The sequence below is a fragment of the Alexandromys fortis genome, unplaced genomic scaffold, assembly GCF_014885135.2.
Source record: "Alexandromys fortis isolate MF-2015 unplaced genomic scaffold, M_Fortis_MF-2015_v1.1 scaffold_9, whole genome shotgun sequence".
NCBI lineage: Eukaryota > Metazoa > Chordata > Mammalia > Rodentia > Cricetidae > Alexandromys > Alexandromys fortis.
The window spans coordinates 4620295-4647512 of record NW_026067892.1 but is presented as its reverse complement, the minus strand read 5'-3'; the positions used below and the strand labels follow the sequence as shown (position 1 = coordinate 4647512).

General features: G+C 53.2%; 1 protein-coding gene across 4 annotated transcripts in view; it reads right to left on the bottom strand.

Annotated features, from left to right (window-relative positions):
* The window catches only part of Slc37a1 (solute carrier family 37 member 1), a 61850-nt gene that overhangs the window by 6206 nt on the left and 28426 nt on the right, over nt 1-27218 (bottom strand). For all 4 annotated transcript variants that reach the window (XM_050140687.1, XM_050140679.1, XM_050140694.1 and 1 more), the window contains 14 exons: nt 25079-25223; nt 24412-24490; nt 21987-22122; nt 20051-20127; nt 18834-19000; nt 15474-15511; nt 13408-13488; nt 9116-9247; nt 7273-7363; nt 5760-5822; nt 4925-5010; nt 3940-3988; nt 3093-3166; nt 2358-2436 (listed from right to left, as the gene is read on the bottom strand). In XM_050140687.1, coding sequence (XP_049996644.1) covers nt 2358-2436; nt 3093-3166; nt 3940-3988; nt 4925-5010; nt 5760-5822; nt 7273-7363; nt 9116-9247; nt 13408-13488; nt 15474-15511; nt 18834-19000; nt 20051-20127; nt 21987-22122; nt 24412-24490; nt 25079-25223 — 1297 coding nt within the window. The remainder of the gene's footprint in view (nt 1-2357; nt 2437-3092; nt 3167-3939; nt 3989-4924; nt 5011-5759; nt 5823-7272; nt 7364-9115; nt 9248-13407; nt 13489-15473; nt 15512-18833; nt 19001-20050; nt 20128-21986; nt 22123-24411; nt 24491-25078; nt 25224-27218) is intronic.

Genomic DNA, 27218 nt, shown 5'->3' with positions numbered 1-27218 from the left:
TATTACTTTGATAAAATAAGACCTTGAAAATATCCATGACTCTATGGAACTGTTCTGCACACACACGTCATGAGGAAAGCCTTGGGTCCCACTGTGGTGTCACTCTGGACCCTGCACACACAGGAGCCATAAAGCACTCCTAGCATGGGAGAAGGTGCTGGCTGGTTTGGGATTGGTTAAGCCGTGATTTTGCCTACACGCGCACTGACTAATGGGCGCGAACACTTGACAAGCACTTGGGGCAAACACTTCCCCGTGTAACGCTTCTGCTAAAGTGGCATGCCATCCCTCGAGCCTACTCTTGCTTCGTCTTGTGGGGAGCGTGTACGAGAGCTGGGACTCGGTGGAGGACCAGTGTTCATGCTGTTTCCATGGTGACTGGCTACTGGAGTCCCTGTGCTCTTGAGCAATCAGGGAAGCATGGGGGCTGGGGTCCAGGAGTTCAGCCCATCGGATTTCAGTGGCAATGCCGTAGAAACCCAGGTGGGCACAGGCTTTGAGGAGGGGCAGCGCACGGTGCGGAGGGCGGAGAAGGCTCACTGGCCTGCTGCCCTTCTGTTTTGAACACGGAGCTTTCCTCCTCCGCAGCCCAGCGTGTGGCAGCGAGGTTCACCCCTTAGCCTAGTATTTGAGGTGAACGTCAAGAGAGAAGCGGGTTTTTTTCCACCTTCTTCCTGATTTGTCTTTCTCCTCTGATCCTCTGCTTTACTGTAGTACCCAGGGGGCTGACAGGACTCCATGTTAGCTTTAAGCATGGTGTCCTGGGAACAGCAGACTTCTGTGGGATAGAGTGAGGAGGGGAGACTTGGGGGCAGGCATGTATCTAAAGTCGCATGAAGTCTCTCTTGGGCTGGGTGAACTGGGAGAATGGTGGACTACTCCTCACAGGAAGGGTTGTGCTGCTTCTGAGACCCATCACCAGGCACAACAACCCAGCCCACTCTCCCTCATGTCCCAGACATGCTTGCTGCAGGGGCCAAGAGGGACCCTGAAAGGCATCAGACGAGCGACCACACATGCCACAGGAGACACCTGTATCACCTCCAGATCCAGCAGAATGAGGGAACCCATGCCAAGGACTAGCTGGGTCTGACCTTGGTGGCCAGTTAAGCTGAAGCCTAGCTTTGCTGACAAAAGTGACCTCCCCCATGCCTCACAGAACAAACCAATTTTTCACAGGAAGAAGCCCTGGAAGCAGCAATGGGCGGGGGGGGGGGGGGGGGGGGGGGGGGGGGGGGGAGGTGGACGGGACACAGAACAGAGATGAGGTTTCTGTGACTCGAGCTGGCAGTCCAACCCTGATGAACCTCTCTGCCACAGCCCTGATCCTGGGGAATCACGTCTGAGAAGCCCCGCCTCCTGAACAGGAGACCTGTGAGTCCTTGCCTGTGACTAGAGCTGCCTTGGACCAGAGTCAGTGCAGCTCAGGGATGATGCCACTCAGGCAGGAGCCTTAACTCCCACCTACAGAAGGGCAGCGAAGGGTCTCTACCCTCCGTAGGCTCAGGCTGTACTTGGTGGGGTATGGTCCAAAGGAGAAGGCTCCTGGGATCGCCAAGCTTGGTGTTTTACCAGATCCTAGCTGTCTGTGCCCTGAACAAGACAAGTTAGGATCTGCAATGCTCCCAAAGGGGCCATGTGCTAAAGACTTGGTCACCAGCCTCTGGTCCTGCTGAGAATTTGTGGCACATTCAGGGTACAGCCTAGTGAGAGGAAGCTAGGATACTGGGTATGTGCCCACCCCTCCTCTCTCTCTGCCATGAGGGGGAGTGGTACGGTGTACCCATAATGCTGCTTTCCTTCCCCGCAGGCACAAACAATGGGCCAACTGGCCATGGAATACAATCTTCAAAACCGCGAGCCAACACAATCCTTCCCTCTACTGAAGCTGATCGGCTGTGGTATTTTGATACAGTCACGCACAACTGACTAACACAGGGATGAGTCGAACATACTGCCACCTTTTGTCACACCAGAATGTGCTAACGCGTCTCTTCAGAGACCTCAGCAAGGTGGGTGTGCCAGAATCGTGTGCTTTCCCATAACATAAATCAAAACACGATCCTGTCTTTCCTGGAGAGTCAGTGATGACAAGTCAGAGCCTAAAGTCTGCCAACTGCTGGGTCAAGTAAGAATGATGGTACATTCGCTCCTACCGAGGAAACAGATCCAGCCACCCACAGCTGTCTCCTCTGAAGTCATGTGCTACAGCCTCCACAGCTGACTCCCCTGAGCATCCAGGAGCAGTCGGTCCTGGCGCTGGCATCAGAGCCTTGGGTCCCGGCTAGTTAGGAGCAAGAGCTTCCCTCCTTCCCCCATGTGGGTCTCGGGGAGTGGAGGGGACATTCTCTGCATACCTACAGACCCAGTGCCGTCGATGATGGCCGTCACGGTGGACAGGGCGTGGGAGTTCCCTTTCAGACTGTTGTGAGTCCCCTGGGAGAGTGGAGGAAAAGGATGTGAAACACACAGATACGGAGTGAGAAATAAACTCGCTCCTGATACATGCGCCCATCACACAGAACACTCCTTAGGAAGTCTACACCCTCCAGCACCCTGAGCAAAGCTCCGAGGGCTTCGAAAAGATGAAACCTGACTATGTTTAGTTATTTGCGACTCTCTTATTCAGTCTAAAAAATACAGTTAGAATCCTTCCTCTGCTTCTTCCCCTTGTGTGATGACCATTTTGTTCGGTCTGGTATGGATCCTTCCAGAGTATTTCACGGGTACTTAGCCGAGTCTGCACACTCATGCCCACCCAAGGGATAAGTTTCCTATGCGCTGATTGAGAAACACCCCTAAGACAGGGCCCAGGCAGGGCCAGCCTGCTGCTGGGACAGATGACACAGGGTGCAGAGAGGTGGAGAGAGGGTCTAAGCTCCACTCCTGGGCCTCTTCGCTGGGCACTCTCTGTGGGCCACTCAGGGACAGGATTTAAACCTCTCATGGGAGGAAGAACCCTGAGAGAGGGTGGCAAGGGGCAGCTGCTAGAAAGCTCTCAAGATGCAGGCTATCCTGGCATGGCCATGAACGAAGCTTTGCCTACTGAGGCAGTGTTGGCCCTGAGTAGGGGTGAGCAGCGAGTTACTCACCAGGTCTGCGGAGACGGCGGTGGTAATCAGCGCATAGGGCCCGCTGACTAGGGCCCCACTGAGGAGCAGCATGGCTGTGGAAAACAGAGGGGGCTCAGAACAGAGCTGCCTGGCCCAGCAGTCCCCTGGTGAGGGCAGGGGCCCATCCCCTGGGGGCAGTCTCCAGGGCGCAGCACAAATGATTCCTGCACCCGTGCCTGGGGAGTCTCAGAGTCCCCCCCTGTTCAGAGGACCTAAGACTCAAGTTTCCTGGTCTTCATGGACAGCCACTGATGATGGTACTGGGGGGAGGGGTAAGAGCTTGAGTGGACCAAGGTCAAGTCTATGCCACAGCCTTCACAGCCACACAGGAGACTGCCTCTCTTCACCACAGACAGGGATGCTGAACTACATGGCCCCTCCCTTCAATGGCATGAACTCATTTTCCTGAAGACTCTGGGTCCATGGGAAACCCAAGTTCACGGGCAGAGTGCTTTCTGGTCACTTGCGATAGGACCTTCCTCTACTCCGTCCAGTCCCCACGGCTGGCTGGCTCTCTGCTTCACACATGGCTTCCAGGGCTGTGGCTAGTGCCCCACTCCCAGGCTGAACAGGCTCCCTGGGCAGCTCCTCCTCTTGACACCCAGAGCAGATAACTGCTGGACCAGGTGCCCTACTCATCCATACTGTCACACGTATGTGCACCGTTCAGGTCCACGTCCGGAAACTGGAGCCTAGCCTCTCCCCAAGAGGGACATGGGGCCACACTGCTCAGTCACCTCAGCTTGATGCCTCTAGATTGGCTTTCACGAGGTCGTGTGGACAGACACACGTGAGAGGATTAGTGACAAAGTCTCATGTTACTCACCTATGGTGGCTTCGAGTCCCATTTTGCTGACAGAGGAGAAGACGTAGAGCTGCGGGAATTAAGAACGAGGAGAAGATGGCTCAGCATGGGCAGCTGCAGGGCTGCTGGAAGCCTCCATGCTGAACACTTAGCCTTAGGGAACTCACAGGGTGGGACTCTGCGTGACCAGGGCTGGTGGGCAGGATACTGAATAATTCCCAGCTCCTCTTCTGAGGTCTGAAGCTACCTGTCTGGGCACTGTACCCTGGGAGGCAGTGCTCCCAGCAATGGGGCCATGCTGCTTGCAATGTCTTTTGTTTGTTTCAGACAGGGTTACTCTGTGTAACAGTCCTGGCCATCCTGGAACACGCTTTGTAGACCAGGCTGGCCTTGAACTCACTGAGATTCACCTGCTTCTGCCTCCCAAGTGCTGGGATTAAAGATGTGCGCTACCACTGCCCAGTTCATAATGTCTTAGGGATTGCTTTACAGTGCCTAAGGCCCGAGAGGCCTCAGAATTCAGTCATGCTCCAGGGACAGAGACGGCATTGGGGAGAGAGGCAATGTGGCAACAGAACGGCCCCTCAATCACAAACAGCAACGGCGGGCCAGTACCACACCAGATAAATCAAGTCACCTGCCCAAGGTCACGAGCTTCTCAATGCTTAAAGAAGGATGGGCCTGCCACGATGGGCTCACTGAGCCTAGAAGGGAGGGACGGCACACAGATTCTAAGGGACAGGCAAGAGCGTGACTGGGAAGGGGGACAGCAATGGGTGTGAGCGATACCCCAAAGATACGAGCAGCCCATGAGAAACCCGGGGTGAGGGAGAAGCGCTGTGTGCACAGCCCAGGAGTTGAGGCAGGCCATCCTGAAGGAAGCCCTGTGTTTCCAGTCAGGGACAAGCTGAACTGCTAGGCATGCGGCGCTCAGGCTGGGGCGGTGGTGGCCGGTGGAGAACATGAAAGTCACTGCCTGTTGACAGCGGGCAGAGCCAGGGCTCACCGTGGGCGCCGCCAGCAACAGCATCAGGCCGCAGGTGGAAGCTCGTTTTTCCAGGCGGTCGGAGATCACGCCTGCTAGGATCCCACCTGTAACAGAGAGGGGGAATGGCCTCAGGAGCTGATGCCTGGCACGTGTTCCCCCGCACGTGTTCTCCCGAGGAGACCCAAGTCACAGGGACAAGAACAACAGCAACCTTCTCTGAGTCTGTCCCCAACTGGGCAGCAGAGAGCGGCCACTTGGGGCCTGCCTAACAGGACTCATCGTGTGAGGGCCATGGAGTCACAGGGTAGTTTAGGGTCAGGCTTTAGGGTAGCCCCAAAGCCCCTTTACCCGGCATGAACTAATGCCACCACCTCCAGGGTGTGTGCATGTCACTTCTGAGGGCAGCTGGCTCAAGATCACTGGGTCACACGGTGCCCTCCCAACAACAACACTAACTTGAACATGGCTGGATAGATTGTTTTTTTGAGACAGGGTCTCACTATGTAGGCCAGGCTAGCTTCAAACTTGCCCTTCTGCCGCCACAGCCTCAGGGTACTAAACCACAGGAGTGTGCCACTCACCCAGATTTGTTGTTAGGTTTATACGTGTGTGTGTGTGTGTGTGTCTATATAATTTATTTTTATTTTATGTGCATTGGCATTTTGCCTGCACATATGTCTGTGTGAGGGTGTCAGATCCTGGAGTTATAGACAGCTGTGAGCAGCCACGTGGGTGCTGGGAATCGAACCCAGGTCCTCTGGGAGAACAGCCAGTGCTTTTAACCTCCTAGTCATCTCTCCAGCCCCCTCTTGTTAGGTTCTTGACAGAGTGGAGCGAATGGTCTGGAACTCACCAAAGATCCCGCCCACGTCAAACAGTGTGGACAGCTCCCCCGCCTTCTTGGCGTCCAGGTGATCTGTTGAATGACCAGCACATGGCCTAATGAGGACACGTCCTCGGGGATTATCCCAGAGGGACCCACGCAGGACTCTCTTCCACGAGTGGTTTCGCACCACAAGAAATCACCTGAACTCGGATTTAAAAAGGAGGCTGGCTGACGCATCTCTCCCCAGCCTGGCACAGCCTGGCACTCCCTGGCTATCCTTGCACCCTTCGCTTGCCCACCACGGGGGCATCGGTTTAGGAAGCTCTCCAGTGTGCAGGTGGTTCAAGGTCATAGGTAGAGCTCCCCCAGGGCAATGGCCAGGAACACTCGGTCAGTTGCACAGTGAAACTGAGCACGTGGTACCCCGGTACTACCCGATCCCAGGGGAGACTAGAGCCTCTGGCGCATCGGCGGCAGGGTACCCTTCATGTCCCTTTCACTTCCAGCTGATGGATACTGACCAGTAAGAGGAGACAGCTGGGAAACACTTGACTCCTCAGGCCCATCTCCCTCAGCCTGAATGCCACCTGCAGGGAACTGGGTTTGGCTCAAACCCAGACGCAGACTGGGCATCCAGAAAATTCAACACTCCAGCTGAGACTTCCTCCTAGACTGTATTCTGTTCTTGAGATGAAGTGGGGGTCGTGAGGCGGGGCTCTGGGCCCTGAGGGAGCTCCTTGAAGCCTGCTCACTCACCCTCTTTCCTTCTACAGCTTGTCTTTGTTAGCCATGCCCCCCAGAAGGTCCCCTCACTGCCTCCCCAGCTTCCTTGGCTGAGGTGACACTCCTTCCAACTCTGAGCCCTGGTCAGCTTTGTTATGGTCTTATGATACCCTTGAAATCTGACTCCCCTATTCTCAAAGGCCCCCTTCCTGTACTGTCCCCAGAGCCCAAGGCCCAGGCTGTATCTACAAAACCCTGTTGCTTTTCCTCCCTCTCCTATTTCAGCACACCCTGTGACCCCCCGCCCCATCAGTATAGAACTTGCAACAGCCCTGAGTTGGTCCCCAGGAACTGCTGATCTCCCGTCACGCTACGCACAAATGACACACAACTATCTAGTACTATTTTCCTGGAACATCCTATCGGATCCACAGCTTCAGGTGTTCCTGGACTCTGGGAACCTAGGACAGGCTGTCAGCCCTCGCACAAATCAGAACGCACCCCCAGAAACAGTTTCTAGGTCAGATTTCTCAGGCTGTCTTACTCAATCCCCAGAGGCCACACTGCTGCTTGCTGGCTGCTGTGCTCCAAAGCCCAACGTGGCCCAGATTGAAAAGCAGGCAGCTTCTGAGGACTGCAAAGGGGTCGGGATGTACCCGGTAAGCCCAGTGAAGGTTTAACGAGCCACGAAGTGTGTGTGTACCCATCCCATTGGCTGAGCCACGTCGTCCCTCTCCACTCGCCCCGTGTGGTCCCAGTGACAAGGCTCTGGGCGGTCAGTGCAGGGATCGGAACCGCACTTCCAGCCAGCACTCACCTACGTTGGTGATATACAGCGGGAGCCAGAAGAGGAAGGTGTAGCTGACCAGCTTGGCAAAGAGCAGGCACAGAGAGAACTCGATCACGCCCTGGAAGGGGGGGGTTAACTGTCAGCTCCAAGCATGGGATTGGCAGTATGTGTGTCCAGGTGTGACTGGGTACAAATGAGTATGCCTCTGCAGGCGTGCTGTGCTTCTACAAGCCTGGCTCAGGGGAGGACATGATGCGGAAGCAAGCCCCGGGAGACCCGAAGCTACACTTGCCTAGCTGCCTGGAAGGCAGAACCCTGATGTCCACATCCAACAAGAGCCAGTGAGAATGTACGCTGACGAGCTAGCCATGCCAAACGGTGGCCAGCAATCTCCTCCTGGGGGAGGAGGGATGCTCATTAAGACTCGGGAACTGGGCTGGAGAGATGGCTGAGTGTGTAAGAGCACTTGCTGTGCAAGCACACCGAGTTCAAATCCCCAGCACCCACGTAAAAAGTCAGGCACAGTCATGTGTGTCTGTAACTCCAGCACTGGACGGTGGAGGTGGAGGGAGGCAGATCCCAGGAACTCACGGGTCAGCGATCTAGACAAACAGGCAAGTTTCCAGTTCAGGGAGAGACCCTGCTTCAAAGTAGTAAGGTGGGGAAGCAACAGGTGAAGACACCCGACATTTTCCTCCGGCCTCTGCAATGGGTGTGTGCACCTGCGTACTCCTGCGTAAGCATCACACACATACACGCACACCCACACACTCGCACACTGAACCCCGTCACCACCACCCTTAGCGTTTTCCAGTTGTTAGCATGGCATGAGGAAGGGAGTGTGTGGTCCACTGTTAGCCTGCTACATGCCTGGCGTGCTCTGCACTGGGATGACCTCATCTCACTTCATCCTCAGATCAACAGATGGCATTGCACCAGGGAGGAGCCCAGTGACGGGCAGACAGAAGCCCGGTGGGGATGCTCAGGCCGACCACTTGGGCAGGAGCAGGGGGAGCGTGAAAGCTGGGCCAGGCCTCCAAAGTCTGTCCTGTCCACACTGCCCCATGGCTTGCACTTGCATGCTGGTCTGCTCCCCAGCTGATGCCAGCAGAAATATTGGGGCAGCAGCCTACAGCAGTAAGGTCCCACAGAAGGGCTGCTAACCAGTAGTAAGAACACAGTCTTAGAAACGAGGTTCATTTAAAATTGCCATCTTCTGCTGGCTGGCTGTGAGGCCTGTTCAGGAAGCCGGTGCCCAGACCCGCGCCTGAGCTGTGGAGATTGGCCAGGGCTCACAACTACAAACTGTGAGATTACTAACTCAGGGCATTGTGGGAGCCAGCTGACACTAAGGGCCAGAGGAGAATCAGGCCCAGCCACTTAGGACCCTAGCGCATTGCGGGGTATTCTTCTGTAGCCATGTCTGGCCCTCCCTGTGGCCTCACTGGGCACTGAGACCCTCACTGTGCTGGGGAACAGAAGACTCAGTAGGGCCACAGAACAATGAGCACAGGGCACTACACAGGAGGCACCCTCAGCCCTCAGAGCCAGAAGGCAAACGACTGGGAAGATGGAGACTCAAGAGGGACAGAAGCATCATGGGCACAAGGCCAGAGCAGCCAGCTTTCTGTTTTCCAAGGGAAAACATTTGTCAAATTTAATCTGTCTATGAAATTTCAGAGTGGAAAAATTAATTTCAAAATGATGGGAATAGTAGAAAACAAAGAGATCACACACACGGACGGCCACATTCACCCCAGAGTGTTAGCAGCTAACACAGGACAGGAGGGCCTGACCCACGAACACACAGGCCACTGTTCTCCGCCAAACTCCCCACGGCACAGCGCTCTCCCGCGGCATGCAGACTCACGGGGATCCGCAGGGCTCCTGTGAAGCTGATGGCTGCCATGCTGCCACTGCTGTCCCCAGGGAGGACGACGATGTGACTTGGGTGGAGGGAGATCTTCCCATCAGACAGCAGTAAGCACTGCAGCTCTGGGTCCTGGACACAAAAGCAAAAGGAACAGGCGTCACCAGGGGTATCTGGCTGAAGCAAGGCTAGGATTCTAAGCAAGTAAGTCACTTGGTTTCCTGCCCAAAAGCCTTAGGGACACATATGGGTGACAGTGTCAACCCCATGGTCACATGAGCTGTTAGTTTCTACCTGGCTAATGAAATGCCATTAACTCATAAAACTCCTTGGTTCAGAGATAGTCAAAAAACAAAAATAAACCCCACATGTGGAGAAAGACCAGTTGGTTAAAGCTCACCCATTTGGATAATGTATCTTGTACCCAAACATCTGGAAGATTCTGGTAAGAGAAGATTCTCAGCATCTCTTAACATAATCAGATTATATTTTCATTATGATCTAATCAGGTATGTCCAGCCTGCTGCACAGGGGCTGACATGTATCCAAAGATAACTCAGGAATGCACCCAACACAAAATTATAAACATACTTAAAACAGTAAGGTTTCTTTAGTGTGTGTGTATCTGTGTGGTTTTGTTGTTTGTTTAACTCAATCACACAGTTCTCTACATGACCCTTGCAGATGACAACATGGACGGTTTACATATTCATCTCCATCTACAGGATGTTTTCTGGAAAGAGAGAAGCTGAACTCTAAACCAGCAGTGTGGTCACTGAGCTGTAGAACGAGGTGATTTCGTGGCCTTGCTAGTAAGGAATCCATCACAGGACCCTGGACCTCGCATGGAGTTCACAGAGTTCACAGTGGACAAACACTGCCGGAAGCGATGATACTCTAAAATCTACAAGCCAGTTCTGAGAGTTGTGCCTTCTGATACCGGGGACATTCCTAAGGGACAGAATTCGTGCCCACTGGAGCATAGCAGAGAGATCCCAGCTCTGCATGGGGTCTTAAGTCAGAGCAAGGGCGATGTAAAAAGGCTTTCCCTGTATGAACTGTGAGTCCTAGGGGCTTAAAAAGGAGTGTTCCTGTGTACTTCAGATGAGCGTGGGCTCCAACAGCCACTGATACATTTTATTTGCCTTACTGTACAGTAGACTTAAAAAAGAAAGAAAAGAAAGGGGGGGGGAGAGAGATGATGGAGCTGGAGAGATGACTCAGCAGATAAGAGCACTTGCTGCTTTAGCCAAGGACCCAGGCTCAATTTCCTGCATTCAAATGCCTGTGACTCTAACTCTAGGGATCCAGTGCCCCCTTCTGGCCTCTGTGGGAACTGCACACACATTTCACATAAACAAGCAGGCACTCAGGCACACATACTAGATAAAAAAGATAAAAGCTAGGTGGCAGGTTTGATATGCAGACACTCACTCAGCACTGTGTGTGAGCTTGAGACGGACACACCAGCTGGGCCAGGTTCACTAGCCAGGAGGACATTTTCACACTGAACCTGTGTTCAATACTTGAGAAGGAAGATGAAAAGCGCGGGTGTGAGGGTCACATTCCACCCCTTACAGACACAGGGAGCAGAGCGTTGGCACTCACACTGGGAACTCGCTCTCCTCTCATGAATCAAGTCTGGTGCTTAGCTTGGGACACTCCCCACTAGTTCTCTATCATACTTGACACTGGTTCCTGTGAGACCTCAATCCTGGACAGACTGAGCCGCAGAAGTCTCCAGACAGCTCCAGGCTTCAGGCTAGTTTCTGGGGACCTAGCCTAGACCTGCAGGACTTCACAGGCCCTTTCTTTTTCTTTTTCTTTTTTTTTTTTTTTTTATTTTTTTTTATTTTTTGATTTTCGAGACAGGGTTTCTCCGTAGCTTTTTGGTTCCTGTCCTGGAACTAGCTCTTGTAGACCAGGCTGGCCTCGAACTCACAGAGATCCACCTGCCTCTGCCTCCACAAGCCCTTTCAAACGGAAAGAGGCCTGGCCAGGGGCAAGATGTAGCAGGCCACGAGGTAGTGCAAGGGCAGAGTCCACCTGGCCAGGAGAGGGGCCGTCTATGACCTGGAGAGCAAGAACAGTTCGACCACAGAAAGCCCGCCTACAGGGAATGCCTGGGAGTGTAAAGTGTCCTGTGGCGCCACCTGCTGGTCTGACTTAAAAGCTGCAAACTCAGACTGCTCTGGAAGCAGGCACCAGTCTACAATCATGTAGACTTTGCTGGGAGGAAGAACTGTAAAAGTAAGTTAGTGGTAAGTCTTCCAAAGCAAGCAAAATGGACTGCTATTTCCTTTCAGAGTGAACAAGGGACTGCTGGCTAACAAGAGACAAATCCTGGGGCAGGGGGTTCCTGCCTCAAACACTCAGGAAGCAGGTTCCATGTGTGTTCCAGCCTGAGGGGCTGCAGGATGAATGAGGATTCCTCAGCTGAAGCCCTGCTCTTGGCTTATGCTGCCCAAGGGCAAAGGTTGTTCCTGCCCATGAGCATGCGCGCGTGCACACACACACGCACACACACACACACACACACACACACGCACGCACGCACACAGAGGCTACTGCTGTCACTGAAATGCCTCACTTGGATGTGCCTGTAGTCACACTGTGGGAATCCTGTCCTTGGTGAGGTCTGGGCAAGGAAAGCACAGGCAAACGGCTTGCCATTCTGATGCTCTCGTGGGGTCTCGAGAGTGTCTGAGCCCTGGCCAGTCAGAGACACCAACGAGGACAAGTGGCCATGGGGATGGGAATTATGGCCACCTCTAGCAACCATTGTCAGCCCACAAAGCCCACGGGCTCCCTGTCCTGTGCAGCCACACGTGGCCTCCGCATTAAGCCTTGTGCCTGGCATGAGCAGTCGTGAGCAGCACCTGGAGTCCAGGCTAGACCACCCTGGGACAGGGGACAACCAGGGGCTCCTGTCAAGCTCAGGGGACATCCCACTATGCATCCTAACCTGCGGCAGGGGCTTGCTCAAGACATCACAGTCCCCACCGTAGTCAGCTGAGTAAGGCTGCCGAGCTGCCGTGCTGGCTTCTTGGCAGCAGAGAACAGACTTGCGGAGGGGAGAGGGAAGCCACACACTGAAGCCAGAGCAAGCCTTCCAGGTTAGTCACTACAAAGAGCAAAATGTCAGCCTTCACAGTCACTGCGGAGGAGTATCACGGAGGTGTGAACCTTAATCAAGATGTGATATTGAAAAATAAAACTCAAGCGAGCCGAGATTCTTGTAGGCACGCCCAACCTCTCAACACTGAGACACAACACTGTCATCTACAAAGCCCATATTCAAGAACCGTGCATTGGGCTGCATTCATGGCTACGCTGGGGTATGGTGCATGCATGCGGCCTCTGGGCTGCAGGGTGGACAGATCTGTAAGCATTTTGGTTAACCAGTCGCAGCCCACACGCTCCTTAAAGTGCAAAGACCAGGTGTATGGAATAGCCTGTGTTTTGCTTCTCCCACTCCAAACACCATAAATAAATTTCTCTGAGCGATAAACAAAGTGGTAGCGTGCTTAGTGCGTCGATCCTTCAAGCAACCCGACTTCAAAATGAAAAGAACGACTATAATTTCAATGACTAAGGTCGAGTCTAAACTACTCCAGAAGGCTCAGTCGGTGAATCGTCTGAGGAATTGAATCCAGAGAAGTACATGAGGGGAGGGCAGGGAAAAGGGCCGGGCATGGGCGGAAGCTGGGGTATAAATCAGGAACTTAGCACCTTCATGCCCTAGTGTCTTTCTAGCAGGGGAAAGGTAAGGGATGACCTTTTATGACATCGGTCACCTTTTCTTGGGCCTGTGACATGAACTCCTTACATCACATTGTATCCCTGCCCACTGTGTGCTCCTCCTGCCCTGTGCTCCAGGACCTGCACGACCCACCTGCCATACAGCTGTGTTGCAGTGACACCTGCTGGGGCCAGCTGGGACAGCACCTGTCTGCCCCGCCTCTCCCCGTGGAGAACCACGAGCCAGGCCTCTCTGCTCACTTCCCACCTGCACCTAACTTGTCAGCCCTAATGACCTGGAGCGGCGGGTGGGCTCCTTGGGCTACAAACAGCTACTGGACGAGAGAATGGCTTTCAGAGTTGACTGAAGACATGGAAGTTTAGCTGACTATCCAGAGAAAGCCAACAAGGCCCTTCAGGAATACAAGCAGACTCAGTGGCTGTCTGAGACATGACTAAGGCGCAGGGCCAGTCATTCGGCCCACTGGGCAGGGAGACTGGTCCTGAGTCCCTGCAGTCGTCCCCGCAGGCGGAAGCCATGTGTAACTCACCAGAGGTCCATTCTTCTCGCTGTGTGTGCTTTGCTTCTGCATTCTAAACCTGTTTACGCCATTCTCCGAGACTCTGGAATGCTGGAAGAGAAGCATCTCATCAGAGGGTTTTCATTAAGAATGTTTGTGCAGGGGGCTGGAGAAATGGCTCAGAGGTTAAGAGCATTGCCTGCTCTTCCAAAGGTCCTGAGTTCAATTCCCAGCAACTACATGGTGGCTCACAACCTCATCTGTAATGAGGTCTGGTGTCCTCTTCTGGCCTTCAGGCATACACACAGACAGAACATTGTATACATAATAAATAAATAAATATTTTTTAAAAAAAAGAATGTTTGTGCTGGGGCTGAAGAGAAGGCTCAGCGGTTAAGGGCACTGGCTGCTCCTCCAGAGGACCCGGGTTCAATTCCCAGCACCCACATGGCAGCTGACAACTTTAGTAACTCCAGTTCCAGGGATCTGATGTACACACATGGTGCATATACATACAAGCAGACAGATGCTTACACACTAAAAATACGTTTTTTTTTTAAAAAAGGAACACTTCAATCACCATAGAAAAATTATAATTATGAGGGAAAAATGTGGCAAAAGCCCAGAAATATGCTGCTGTTTCATGATGTCCTAGGACAACTCCAAACACCCACATGGCACCGCGTCATGTAAAGCTCGCGGTTCAGTGTTCTGTGAGTCAGAGCCTTGATTCCAACACTGACCTCAATCTCAGAACATTTCTTCACCTTTAGAGACAGGAGGCTGTCACTCTGTGCCCCCCCCCCCAGCACCAACCCACTGACTCATTTGTCCCTTACTCTTTTGAACGCTTTGTTCGTGCAGCAGACTATCTGCTTCGCTAAGGCTCATCTCACTAACGACTTAGCAGTGACCTCCTTTGTCTATTCCAGATGCAGGCCCCTCCCCAAACACAACCTGCAAGCATTTTCTCCCATTCTGTGCGACTGCCTCACTTTGGATAGTACCATCTGAAACACAAAAGTCTCGAATTCTGACGAAGCCTAATTGACATTTTTTCCCCTGTAGTTCTGCTATGTTATGGCTGATCACCCCCATGACTTCATGTGTTAAAGCTGAACCCCACTGTGAAACATTAAGAGGATGGAAATATCAGCTGTTCTGTTCACGGTCCCTGCCCAGCCTGCCGGAGAATGCTCAGGACAGCTGAGCTCTGTGAGACCCAGGGGACTGCCTCAGAGATTAGAGGTTTGAAAAGGAGAAGATTAAAATGTACCATGGCCTTTCAGTCAAGCTCATGTATATGGGAAGAATCAGGCAGACTCGGCCAGCCCTCCGTCACACACAGACATCAGTAGGTTGGACCTGGCCTGGTCCCTGTATGCCTGGAGCTGGCTGTAAGAAAGAAGCCACTTCTAGGTTCTAGGACAGCTCGCTTCCCCAGGTGTGGCCACAGCTGTTCGAGCGACAGATGTTTCCACATGGAAGCAAGTGTCCAGGTTCTACTGCATCTAGAGGTTGTCGCTGCCCGCCGGCCCGCCCCCAGGTCACAATGGAAACATTGCGGGCTCTGTAAGCTTGGATTGGCTTTGAGAGCACTTTCCAATTTCAACCACAGCTACTCTGCCAGAATACAGCAGTCTTCTTTGCTTACTTTTGTTTTGGTTTATAAAGTACCAGAACACCCCATCCCCTACCCCGTCACACCAGCCCACGGCTGTTGAGCCTCAACAGGAAAGGGCTCTGGCGCCCTCTGCTGCACGGTTCAGGCACTGGCCCCCAGAGCTGAGAACGCGGGGCTGCTGGCTATCCACAGAAAGGTGACATTCCACAGGGCAAAGGGGACCCAGGTTAAGGGGGATTGTATGTTGACAGAAATGGGGGCCACTGAGGGATGTCAGGCCAGGCTGTGGTGACATGTTTCAGGTAGCCTCTGCAGGTGGAGCTGAGGCCTTGGGAGCTGGTCAGCGGGAAGGGCTTGGTGGGTGGTGACGTGGGCTGAGAGATTCTAGTCATGTGTGAAGCTGTGGCCAGTCTCTCCCTTCTGGCAGTGTAAGCTGTTCTGGAAGGGTAACAGGAGATGGAGGAGCTCTTACCGTGGGCAGGGTGGAGGAACACTTGATGTCCTTTGGATCTGAAAGAGCAAAGAGGGAGACAGGGTGGCTGAGTATGGCCGCCTGCGGCAAATGAACCCACCCAGGGCCCTAGGCGGTCCTTAGGACGCTGCTGGCAAGGGAACCACTCTTCACCTGGCATTCCTGCCAGGCGAGTGGGTTCAGCGTCTCTCCTCACGGAAACAAAAGAGGGGACTGTGTGAGCAGACGGGTGTGTTTCACGACTGTAACTTTTATTAGCCGTGTGTCCTTGAGTGTATGTAATAAGGCTCGTTTGAAGAGAACAAGACCCCGTCATTTAGAGCTGCTCTCACCAAATAAATGGAAGTTTAGGGAAGAAAGACAGCCCAGGCCAAGGGGCTGGCCGGGGAGGTGAGGGCGCAGCCCTGCTCCCCTCCCGTTCTTCCGCCGATTTCTGACGGGCATGTGGCAGCCCACTCCAGGAAGTGCCAGGCCATGGGTGTGGTGGACAGGACTTTGAATATGGTGTGGTAAGTCAGTCTGAGCCAAGGACACGGTGGACCCACAGAGTGGTTAGACGAAACACTGAAGCCTGAGGCTGATGCCAGAACACTGTCGGAATAGCTTCTGGAATGGGTGACGAACTTCTAAGAAAGAAAAGTGTGTGAACCAGATGCTTCCCAGGAGAAAACAGAACGCCAGCGTCGCGGAAAGGAAGAGAGGGGTCACGAAAAGGTCCTGCTGTCCTGCCACCTGAAACCCATCCAGTGGCCTCCTGGGCCTTGGGTGGTCACTCAGCTTCCCAAGCAAGCAGCAGCTTGTTCCTGAACCCTCTGTACTTTAGAGAGTATGTGTCAGCCCTGGGGCCTGACACGGTCTCTGGGATGCAGACAGCACTCCACGTGGGACATTCTCTGCCTGCCACCCAGGGGAATGTCCCAGTTATGACAGAGGAAGACTCGGGGGACAAGAGGGTCTCAATTCCAAGGCAGGGAGCAGGGCCAAGCTCGGGTCTTTTTGTAAAAGGGTAGGAGGTGGAGGTGACCTCAGGCCTGGTTGGCATAGCACAGGGGAGCCGTCCTTATGAGCAGCACAGCCGTGTCCAGACCGAAGCGGCACACAGTTGAACACCAGACCCCGAGACAGTCTTGTATTGGATGGGGAAGGGGAAGGGGCCGCCAAAGCACCATGACCAGGCCTGTGACCTAGGACATGTATGGGGACAAGCCACTTCAGTGAAGTGCCCAAGGAGGCAGAAGCAGGAGCAGGAGCAGGGGTGGGAGGTGGCTGCTGAGGCAAACCAGCTGGTGTCAACTGGGGCCCGCATCAGGAGGGCACAGCACGGGAGGAGGAGAGACAAGGAGGCAAGCAGCACAGTGAGCTTTTAAAATAGGGAATAGTTGGTTTTCCCTGCACTTGGCAGTGACCACCAAAGGCTGATATATGACATATAAACAACCCAGGAACTGGGGAGGCGTGCCCACTACAGAGGCCAATCCTGAGACCAGGCTCGAGGCCCCAGCTTTGTCTCTCTCTGCCCTGGCACTAGGATACCCCCACCACCAACAGCAAACTACCTTTCTGTCCCGAGCCTAGAAGGACTGGGTAGGCAGGAGGCACAGACCAGCTCGAAGGAATGGTCCTGACCCACATTGGCTCTAGCCAAACTTCCCAGAGAAACAGGCAACACTAGGCCTGTGGCTTCTGGCCCAGTCAGCCTTCTGCCAGGCTGGGTTGGCCCCAGGAGTGGAGCTTGTCTGCCCCGGGGATGAGGAAGAGCGGCACCAAGGTCATGGCAGTAACAGGCAAGGACAGTAGGTCACCCGGGATGGGGCATAGGAGCCATGCAACCTGACGGACAGTCCTCTCGGTACCGGCCTTTCCATTATGAGCAGGAGTGGGCGCTCATAAGAACGAGGCTCTGGGTTGGTGAAAACAGGGGTTCACTGTTCTGGATAAGTCTGTACTAAGTGGGGACAATGCCCTGTCCCCGATGGAGCTGAATGGCAACATTCTAACCTATCTAGCTGCTGCCACGCCCTCTGTGCTTCCTCCCATCCTCCTTACCCCGAACAAGCTCCTCCAGCAGTTACACACTCTGGGGACCTCTAAAGTGGGACAGGGCAGATGCAGGGCCTGGAGCCTCAGTGAGGACGAACTGGCTCTCTCCAGGTAGCTGGTAGAAGATGACTGCCTGGAGGAGGGGAGGGGACAAGGCCCAGGAAGACAGGTGTCACCGTGGCCTTTCCAAGAACTCCAGTGACTTGCCAGTTAGTTAACCGGTTGCCTCAGGACAGCAGCAGCCACAAGGCCCTGCCTATGCCCCAGTGCACTTGCTGGGGCTGGTCTGCCAGCTTGCCAGCCTGCCAGCCTGCCACTTCCTGGGACTCTGGAGAACACTGTGAAATAGGGCAAAAGCAGTGTCCCACATCATCCGTTCTGCTCACAGACCGCACATCTAAGTTCCAGGTCTGAACGTTCCTTTCTGCTTCCGAGCTTGGCAAGATGGAGGTCACTGAAAAACTAACAAGACTGGTTTGAGCAGGGAGGGGCTAAAGAAAAAGTGAGAACCAGAACCCACGAATGCAAGTTCATTTCTCAGGTGAGAGCACAGCGTGGAAGCCAGGGAGGGGGGCGAGATCAGTGTGTGCAGACTGTGGGGACCGGAGCCCTGAAGATGAGGGCAGAGCGCAGGCTGGGGACCACATGATGTTCCACAGCCGTGTGCGTTCATCTTGCTTCAAGCAGTCATCTAAGAACTAAACGGCCAGCCTACCTATGAGACCAGAGCCAAGACGAGGGTCAGAACAGTCTGGCTCCTCGACTGCAGCAAGGCTGCTCAAATCTTTCATACGCTGGTTCTCGGCTTTAAATGTTACTTTCAACATTTGTTAAATCAGAAGTCTAGGGCTGACGGGAATAGAACGTGGACTTCGTTTTCCTTGAGACACTTTACCTAAGATATGGCTTTAAGCCACACCGTGGTTTTATGACATTGCCCGAGAAGCATTTTATCGTGGAGTATACAAGCCGGTAAAGTCCATGTCAACGGGTGGAGGTGGCTGGAGGGAGCAGGTGCGGCCACGTTGGCTGGGCCTGTGCCCTCAGGTGTATGTTCGATGAGGACCTGAGACTCCCTGGTGATGCAGATACGTGGTGCTGAGGATGGGGAGAGTGAAATAAAGGGAAAGGATTTCCCACAGGGTGACCCAAGAAACTGGGAAAGAGCAGAAAACCTGAGCAAGACTAGGAGAGAATGGGCTTCTGGGAAAGTCTGTGCAGGGCCGGGGTGAAGACGGGCACCCACGACACTGCAGTCCACGCTAACTCGCCCTGAAGACTAAAGCCCAGGTGGCCATTCCTAGGGCCGTGTATACTTACGTTCAATGAGAAAGAGAAAGCACACTAGCCCCATGGCTGCCACGATGGCCCCGGGCACTATAAATGACAGTCCCCAGCATGTGGACACCCAGTAGCCGGCAATCAAGGACCCCAGAATGTTGCCCACGGAGGTGTGGGAGTTCCAAATCCCCATGATCAGGCCTCGCCTACAACATGGCACAACGGGACAGTGAGTGAGTGGTACAGTCGTGTCAAAATGGGATCTGCACACAAAACTGGAGCAAGAGTGAGGCAGCATGAGGGCTGGGGCCCAGGGGAGCCAGCATGGCCCCACAGCGGCTCCGTCTATAGGCACCAGACTGTGGTGGCTCCTTGGAGACCTGTGCTTTCATTCTGCCTCAGGCTGCATCAGTCCACCTTCGCTCAGAAATCCTGAGTCTATGATTCAAAGAGGGAAGGGGGTGCTTTTCCTATAATTCCTGGAAGGCTCGGAATTTAAATCTGGGCCTCCACAAACGTGGAAGTCGGTTGGCTATCATGGTGACAGAAGCTCACTCTGGTGCACACACCAAATGACTAAAACAGGCTTTCTAAATTGGGCCTCTGAGTCCGTCTCCCGTTTTAGCTTCTCCATCTCGGGTGGCGTCTCTATGGTTACTTAACCCCAGCTACGCTAGGCAGGGACCACAAGTGACTGCACTGTAGTCAGATGGCTAGAGCTGGGCCAGGCCTGCTAATTATGGACCGGGTGACCTCTGCCGACCCCACGGCCAGATGCAGACTCCAATTTAAGAGGCCTGAAAGCCCAGGCGCTCTATGTCACCCAAGTGTGAGGGAAGCTGAGGCCAAGGGCCACACAGCTCTCAGGTGTGGAGTCCGGGTCACACTACCTGCCTAAGTGCCAGGGGGGAGGCTGTGCTCTGTAGGTACATGGGTTCTGAAGGCTGTAGCCCCACGGGGACTGTAAAGCTGAGAGCTTTCAGTACATTGCGTCCAAGAGGAGCCTCATTAAGGTTCCTGAAATAGACTGGAGAAAAAAAAAGCCTTGAAGCTTGAAGATAATGTGGTCCAGTTTCTATCAGAATCTTAAAAAAAAAAAAAGAAAGAAAGAAAGAAAGAAAGAAAGAAAGAAAAGAAAAAGGAAGGAAGGAAGGAAGGAAGGAAGGAAGGAAGGAAGAAAGAAAGAAAGAAAGAAAGAGAGAAAGAAAGAAAGAAAGAAAGAAAGAGCTGTTGAAGAAGGGGCCATGCCTCCTCACCTTCCTTTCCCAAACCAGTTGCTGAGGCAGGTGACGACGCTGGGCCAGCCTGTGGTCTGCACCAGTCCGTTAATGATCTGTAGGCGAGAAGGAAGGCTCACTGAGGGGAGATGCTGGTCCCTCCCCATCCTCCCTGTGCTGGGACTCACACAGAAGCAGCAGCACTCTATGTCAGTCTCCACCACCAACGGTGAGAACGAAGTTTTATTTTTACATACAGATTAGCTATGAAGTTTAAAATACATATGTGGTTCATATACATAAAAGATACAGAAACACGGATCTATTATAAAGTAGATATAGGCCAGGAATGGTGGCGCATGGCTGCCATCCTAGCTGCTAAGAAGGCTGACGCAGGAGGGCCATTCAAGGAGCTTGACGTCTGCCTGGGTAACACAAGACCCCATTCCAAAAAATAAAATAACACACACACACACACACACACACGAAAAGCAAAAAAAAAGTCAACTCAAGCCTTACATGGTGGCTCAAACCTATAACCCTAGTACTTAGGAAGAATGTTGTGAGTTTGAGGCCAGCCTGGGCTACATATGAGACATGGCCTAAAAAATGAAAAATAAAGCCAGGACCCTCAGCCAGGAACACCCTGACAGGTCGGGCTCAAGCGTTCCAGACTCCTTGGAATCTAAACATTTTGTAAATCAAGAACTTTCTCTTCTCAGACTGGTTTATAAACAGCAGCAAACGCAGCCTAGAAATGGTATGTCTTCCCCGACTGCCCACGAAGAAGGTTCCCTCTCAGAGACCAACACAGCCTTGATCCAGCTCTGGCATGCTTTCCTGCCCTCTCCAAGCAGGTGCTGGACCAAGACCAGGAGGCTCAGGTTGGTGTCATCAGAACTGAGGCCCTAGCAAAAAGCCCAGCCCGGTGCAGGCAGTCTCACTGGACAGTGGATTCTCCAGGAGGCACAGAGAGGGCGGCAGGCTCCCCCCCCCACTGCTGCTGCTGCTTCTGAATTGACAGCTGGGCCTTTGCTAGAGGAGCATGCTGCAACCCCAGGGACTTGCTTTTCTTCCCTGCTAAGTCTGTATGTCATAATCTGAGGCTTCTGCAACCAAGGAGTCAAGGCAGAAGGACCAAATGCATTGTCAGGCCTACAATGGCAGCATCCATACCAGATGGCCAATGTTCTCTAACCAGGGTAACAGCCAGAGACACAACACGCGCCCTGTTAGATATTATAAATGATCTAGAGACGAATCATCTACAGGAAGATGTGCACGGGATCTATGCGAGCCCTATGCCGCTTAAGACACGGGACGTGTGCAGCCGTGGGCTTCGCGAGCTCAGGAGTCCTAGAGATGATTTCTCCAAGGATGCCAGGGGTAACCAACCGCAGGCAAGAACAAAGCATGCTTGTCATAAAACAGCTAGGCTTTCTCAAGCTCGATGGCATGGTCATGAAAAGCCAAACTAAACAAGAGCTGCTTTGGTTTTCTATCGCACCTCCCCGCCCTTGGCCATCTGGAGAAGTCGGGCAGCCCCATTTCCTTTGCTAGTCAATATTTACCCACGGGTCTGTGGGAGAGGACAGAAGCCAGGAGGGCCACAAAGGCTGGGCTCTCAAGGAGGGCAAGCTGCGTTTCTGGTCCCACCCCTGCGGGCCTTCAGCACCTCTGCCCCGGGCCCTGCAGTTGAAGGTCTCATAGCTGTGTTCTGCTGGCAGTGACTCCTACCCTGGCCACCCCATGGCCACACTGGAGCGATCATTAAAGCCTCACACCTCATTGACCTGCCACGCTGACAGCTCCTGAAACAGGAAGTAGCAGTCCAGGTGCCAAGGGAGGAGGGCGTTCCTAAGCCAGCAGCTGGAGACGTGACCTTGGACGGGCGCTGCTCCGCCCCTCGCCCCAGCTCCTGCTTTGGGACCCGAACCGTTCCAGTCCTCACAGTGAACCTGGAGCAGGCCCTTACCTGGGTCACCACGTAGAATCCAAGTCTGTGGATGTTATAGAAATAGCCCAAGCCGAACAGGGCTGTGAAGGCGCCGCTGGCCAGCATCCCGAAAGTCAGGTAATACCTAATCGGCAGGCGTTCCCCTATTATGCCGCTGAGGGAACAAGGAAAGGGGCAGGCATGAAAAAACAGCACAGTGCACGGCCAACAGCTACGACTAACAGCCACAGCCACGTCTCCCGGATATCCTGTGCTACGACTAACAGCCACGGCCACGTCTCCCAGATATCCTGTGCCACGACTAACAGCCACGGCCATGTCTCCCGGATATCCTGTGCCACGCTCTTTGCGTCTCGGAGTCCCACCATTTCCCGGGAGACTCGACAGAATGCTTCTCTGTGGAGCTCCCTCCCTCCCGTGGGACCCCTTAGATCCACCTGTCATAAAAATCACCAACCGTCAAACAATATAAAGCACCCACTTGGGGCTCGCATGAACACTGCCTCACAAAGCAGCGCTTGCCCTGCTTGTTAAGCCTCCTTTTATAGCAAAAACACGCGGCCGGTGTACAGAGCTATTTAAGATGTCAATCATTAAGCTGTAAAAGGGGACTTGAAAAGGGGACCACTGTGACCCCGAGCAAGCCGCCCATCCAATGAACGGTAACCAAGAAACCTGTGTGAACACACCCAATGGGCGGGTCAGCGAGGACCACACTACCCTGCCAGGCCAACCACTTCCTGCCACAGCCGCTGCTGCCTGACTGAAAGACGGGTTTTCTTATTTGGTGTGTAAGGCCCATCAAGAGGGCCAAAGCCCCAGTGCTAAGAGTGACAAAGAGGCCCAGGGAGCTGACTTTCTGGGGTCTCACCTTCCTGGGCTGAAGGGAAAGTGAGCTACGTCGACGTTAGGTTGGCTCTGAAACTGTCGCTGTGATGAGCAGACAAGGCTCCAGATTCACAACAGGGCAGACACAGGAAGGGTCGTCATCACCATGACACCATGCTCTACCGTTCACCCACAGCATCACCAGGACACAGGTGATTTCAGCAGATACAAAAGGCCCTTTGTGATCTTTCAAAACTCCATGTGGGCCGGAGAGATGGCTCATTGGTTAATGGCACTATGTTCTGGGGGACGGGGGATTTGGTTTCCAGCACCTTCCATGTCATGAGGCTCACAACTGCCTGTAACTCCAGCTCCAGGGGATCTGATGCCCTCTTCTGGCCTCTATGGACACCTGCATACACACACACACACACACACACACACACACACCCCTTCAGAAAATCTAAAAAATTCACATGCCACACTTCCTTCCACATAAGCAGTCCAGGACTCTAACAAGCAGAGAACATGGGCAGATACCTGCCTGCTTGAGAGCAGCACCCTGGAGTACGCGCCATTGTTCCCAGGTCCTCTCCAGAACCTGCTTGCCAGCAAGCTTTCCCTCCTGCCCTCACCAAACAGGAGCCATGCAAATGACCTTTAAACAGGCGCGATGCGCAGTGACAGTACACCCGGCTAACATGTTCAGCTGAGCGGAACTTAACACAGGGACTGAAGAGCATTCTGGAGCTTGGGTCTACCTGCTCACTTCAGGGATCAGGAGACATCTTAGAGGCTGCTAGCTTGCCGAGGCACAGGACAAGGTGCTAAATCATGTGGGCTCCCAAGAGCATTTGTCACTGGCTACCACTGAGAGGTGTCCTCTAGTATGGCCGCCCGGTGCCACCACCTGACACCTCCTCTCTGTGAATTTAAGGAGCAGTTCTGATGGATTGGACACCACCCCACATCATGTCTGACTCACAGAGGATTCACACCCTCGCTGCACCTGCTGATCCTGTCAGGCAAGACCTGGGTGCACCCCTCTCCATGTTTCTAGTCCAGCTAGAGTCATGTGACACCCACCGTCATGACTTCAGCGGTAGCTGCCCAGTGGGGTTTTGCTGTCATGCCTGCTTGTCAGGCACAAAGCCTAGCAGTGAAGTGGCAGGTGTCCTTGCCTCCCTTCTGAGATTTCTGTATGGACCTCACATCTAACAGAACCCCATTTCAATAAACTCACTCATGAGCGGCACGAGAAACTACTTTTGCTGATAAAGATGCAACGAGAAACCCACTTTATTTACTAAGCCGGGTTCCCTGGGCTGGGCATCTTTGGAGTGAGGATGGTGCTACGTCCTTGGCTGTTTAGCCGAGTCTTTCATATCTGCCCACAGGATGATGCTGGATTCCCCTCTCCTAGCTGTGACAGCTGCAGATGTTCCAGACACTGCTGTGTTCTCAAAGTGGCCCCAGCCTAGAGTCAAGTTTCTAAGCATCACTTTCTAGTAACTGAGGAACCCCTAGCCCTCTGCACACTGCAGAGTGTTTGGATACAGTAAGATAAATGAGGAGCAGTTGCCCCCCCAGGAGAGTGTGTGACTGGTGTCCCTACCTCAGATACATTCCAATGGCATAGGCGCAGAGGAAGGAGTAATCCAGGGCTCCAAGAAGCTGCTGGTAGTTGTTCTTATCTGTGTGGGTTTGAGAAGCAACAGAAGGGCTCAGAATTACTTAGTAGGTTCTAGAGTTGGGCTATAAAATACAAGTCCTATATTCTGAAAGTCCCTCCGAATGGGAGGCACTCTAATTAAAAACAAAACAAAAAAACATGGCAGCCCAGCTGCTGGCCAGCTTCTTGTGAAAGAAAACAAAGCCACCTTTTGTTTTTTTCAAGTTGTCCTTGAATGTGTCCTTCAGACTGGACGTAAACCATACTGGCTGTGGTGGGCTTGCCTTTGCGTTTCAATGTCACCTGGCTGGCCCGTGGCACCCTCATCAGATTTTGCGTGGCAAGCCCTAACCTCTGAGCATGACAGGCACACACTGCAGGCTCTCATCTAGAGATTTACCCAGCACAGACATGCTTATTTAAGGGGTGGCCCCTTTGTAACATAGGCATTGAAGACCTGGTGGTTGCCAAGTAATGTTTCCTAGGGGACAGTTGTCACCGAAACACATACTTGAGGACAGCGGCACTGCCCTGAGACCAGCCAGGCTGTAGGAGCCCGGATGGATGGCCATCAAGATCCCTAGGCAACAGGGCATTTGACTAAACTCACCGAACGGGGCCCAGCCACAGTCGGTCTCGGTCACGGTCACGTTGTTCAGGAGCCAGTGGGTGGGGCCACGCCTGGTACTGCTGCTGGGACCATTGAATCTGGGCTCAGCTTCATCCCCGGCAGCACAATGCTTATGGAGTTCGCCCTACAGAAGAAAGGGACGGTGGGGCAGATAAAGAATTTATTGGGATGTCTCAACCAGGTAAAGTGGCTTCCCCTCTTCACAGAGCAATGGTTTGTTGATCAGGAGGCCTCTGGTAGGCGTCTGAGCCCACAGGAGCTCCTGCCATAGACAGGTGGCTCCAGCGGCATTCTGCAATAACTCCAGCTCCCACCCACGCAGCCAACCCAAGCACCATCCGGCCTCTATCGGCCTAACAGTAGAGACAGCATCTGGCAAAAAAGCTCCAAGCTGAGGACCAACTGCCAGACATCCTTGACGGGCTGCCCCAGGGAAAGGAAGGGATTAAGTGCTGATGCTGACACCCGAACACTGCAGAGGAAGGAAAGGATGAGTTTTTAGGAACTGCTGGAAGAGGACCGAGTCTCCAAACACGGCCCTCGAAAAACAGTCAATGGAACACAGGCTACGTGACTTCATCTCCATGAGTTCAAGCACAGACGAGAGGCACTCTCGTGGATGAATCTTACGGCTACTTAGAAGGGGATAATAGGGTCTGGCATAGGTGGCTGGAAAAGCTCCTTTTCCTTAACTTAGATGCTGGGTACTCAGGTGTAGAGGCAGAGACAGGTCAAACCAGATGCTTAAGATGAATGCATTTTATTGTGCACAGATCATTCATACAAATATGTGCGTGTATATATATTACACATATACATCATATATGATATGTATATATAATACATATACATGAACACATATATGCATATTTACACAAATACATACATTTATCAGCAAGTCAGATGGCAAACAGTGCATCTCACCAGGACCAGCAAGCTGTATTAGGATGGAGGTGCTTGACAGGTGGCGGAGACAGGAAGGGAATGATGCAGCCGGCAAATGTGAGGAGAGACTCTGAGGACAAGCACTCAGTGTCCTGCCTTGGTTTCCCCATATGCACACAAGGCTGCGGCTCACTTAAAGAACCGAGACTGTGAGACCGAATACCATACTTTCTACACAAGTGTGTGGGATGGGGCCGTCCAGAGAAGCTAGCCACACTTGTAGCAAGAGTAGGCCAGGACCATCTCCTGGGGGAAACTGAGGAGTAGGGAACTCACTTTTTCATATCTGTGAACTCACACTTGTCTTCTGCACTAGATTTCATAAAGGACCCGTGTCACACAAAGATGAAGTGGCAAGGAGGACCTTCTGGTCAGGGGGAATGTCCCTCAGGAGACAAGGAATTCTTCCAGTGTCCTGGGGCCTGGAGGCTGGTACAGAAAGTTGGTCTTGCTGTAGCATCAGGCAAGGAGCCACTTGGCCACCATGCAGGTGGCAGGCTCGTCCATCTCCATCAGGACAGAGTGGCTATCGTGAGGCAGGTTATCTGAAAGGCTTCCTTGGTCATCCTGGCTGGGCACAGGGCACAGCATGGCACATCGACATAGCTTTGTGCATAGCTCTGTGCTGTTAAATGCTGACTTAAATGTCAGCCCAAAGCTCACCACTTTATAAGCTGATTATCTTCTCCCAAGCTTCCACTGGCAACACTGATAGGCCAAAGAGGCTCTGACCTCTCTGTCATGCTGGACAGAATTTGGTCACTTAGACCTTCCCCACTCAAGCTCCTGACTGTGGCTGCCAGGGCTGCTGAATGTGTGTGTGTGTGTGTGTGTGTGTGTGTGTGTGTGTGTGTATCCCAATTCTACCACCAAGACCTCAGTTTTCTGACTACTTCATAGGTGCGAGTTCCCAACTCCTCTACTATGTTCTTTCTCAAGGACACCACACCCAAGGGGGCTTCTCCATTGCTGCTCATTGAGGACAGTTGCAGGCCGGGAGGGCCACCTGCAGGACTAAGCGAGCATGCTAGCCTTGCATGGAAGTGAGGAACATGCATTCTATAGGCCATACTCAGAATAGAATTCTGGGACTTGACCTGCCCGGGGGACGCCATCCATGGAAACCAGAACAGATTAGAAATGATCCGAAATCTTCCCTAAGCCACAGGAGAAG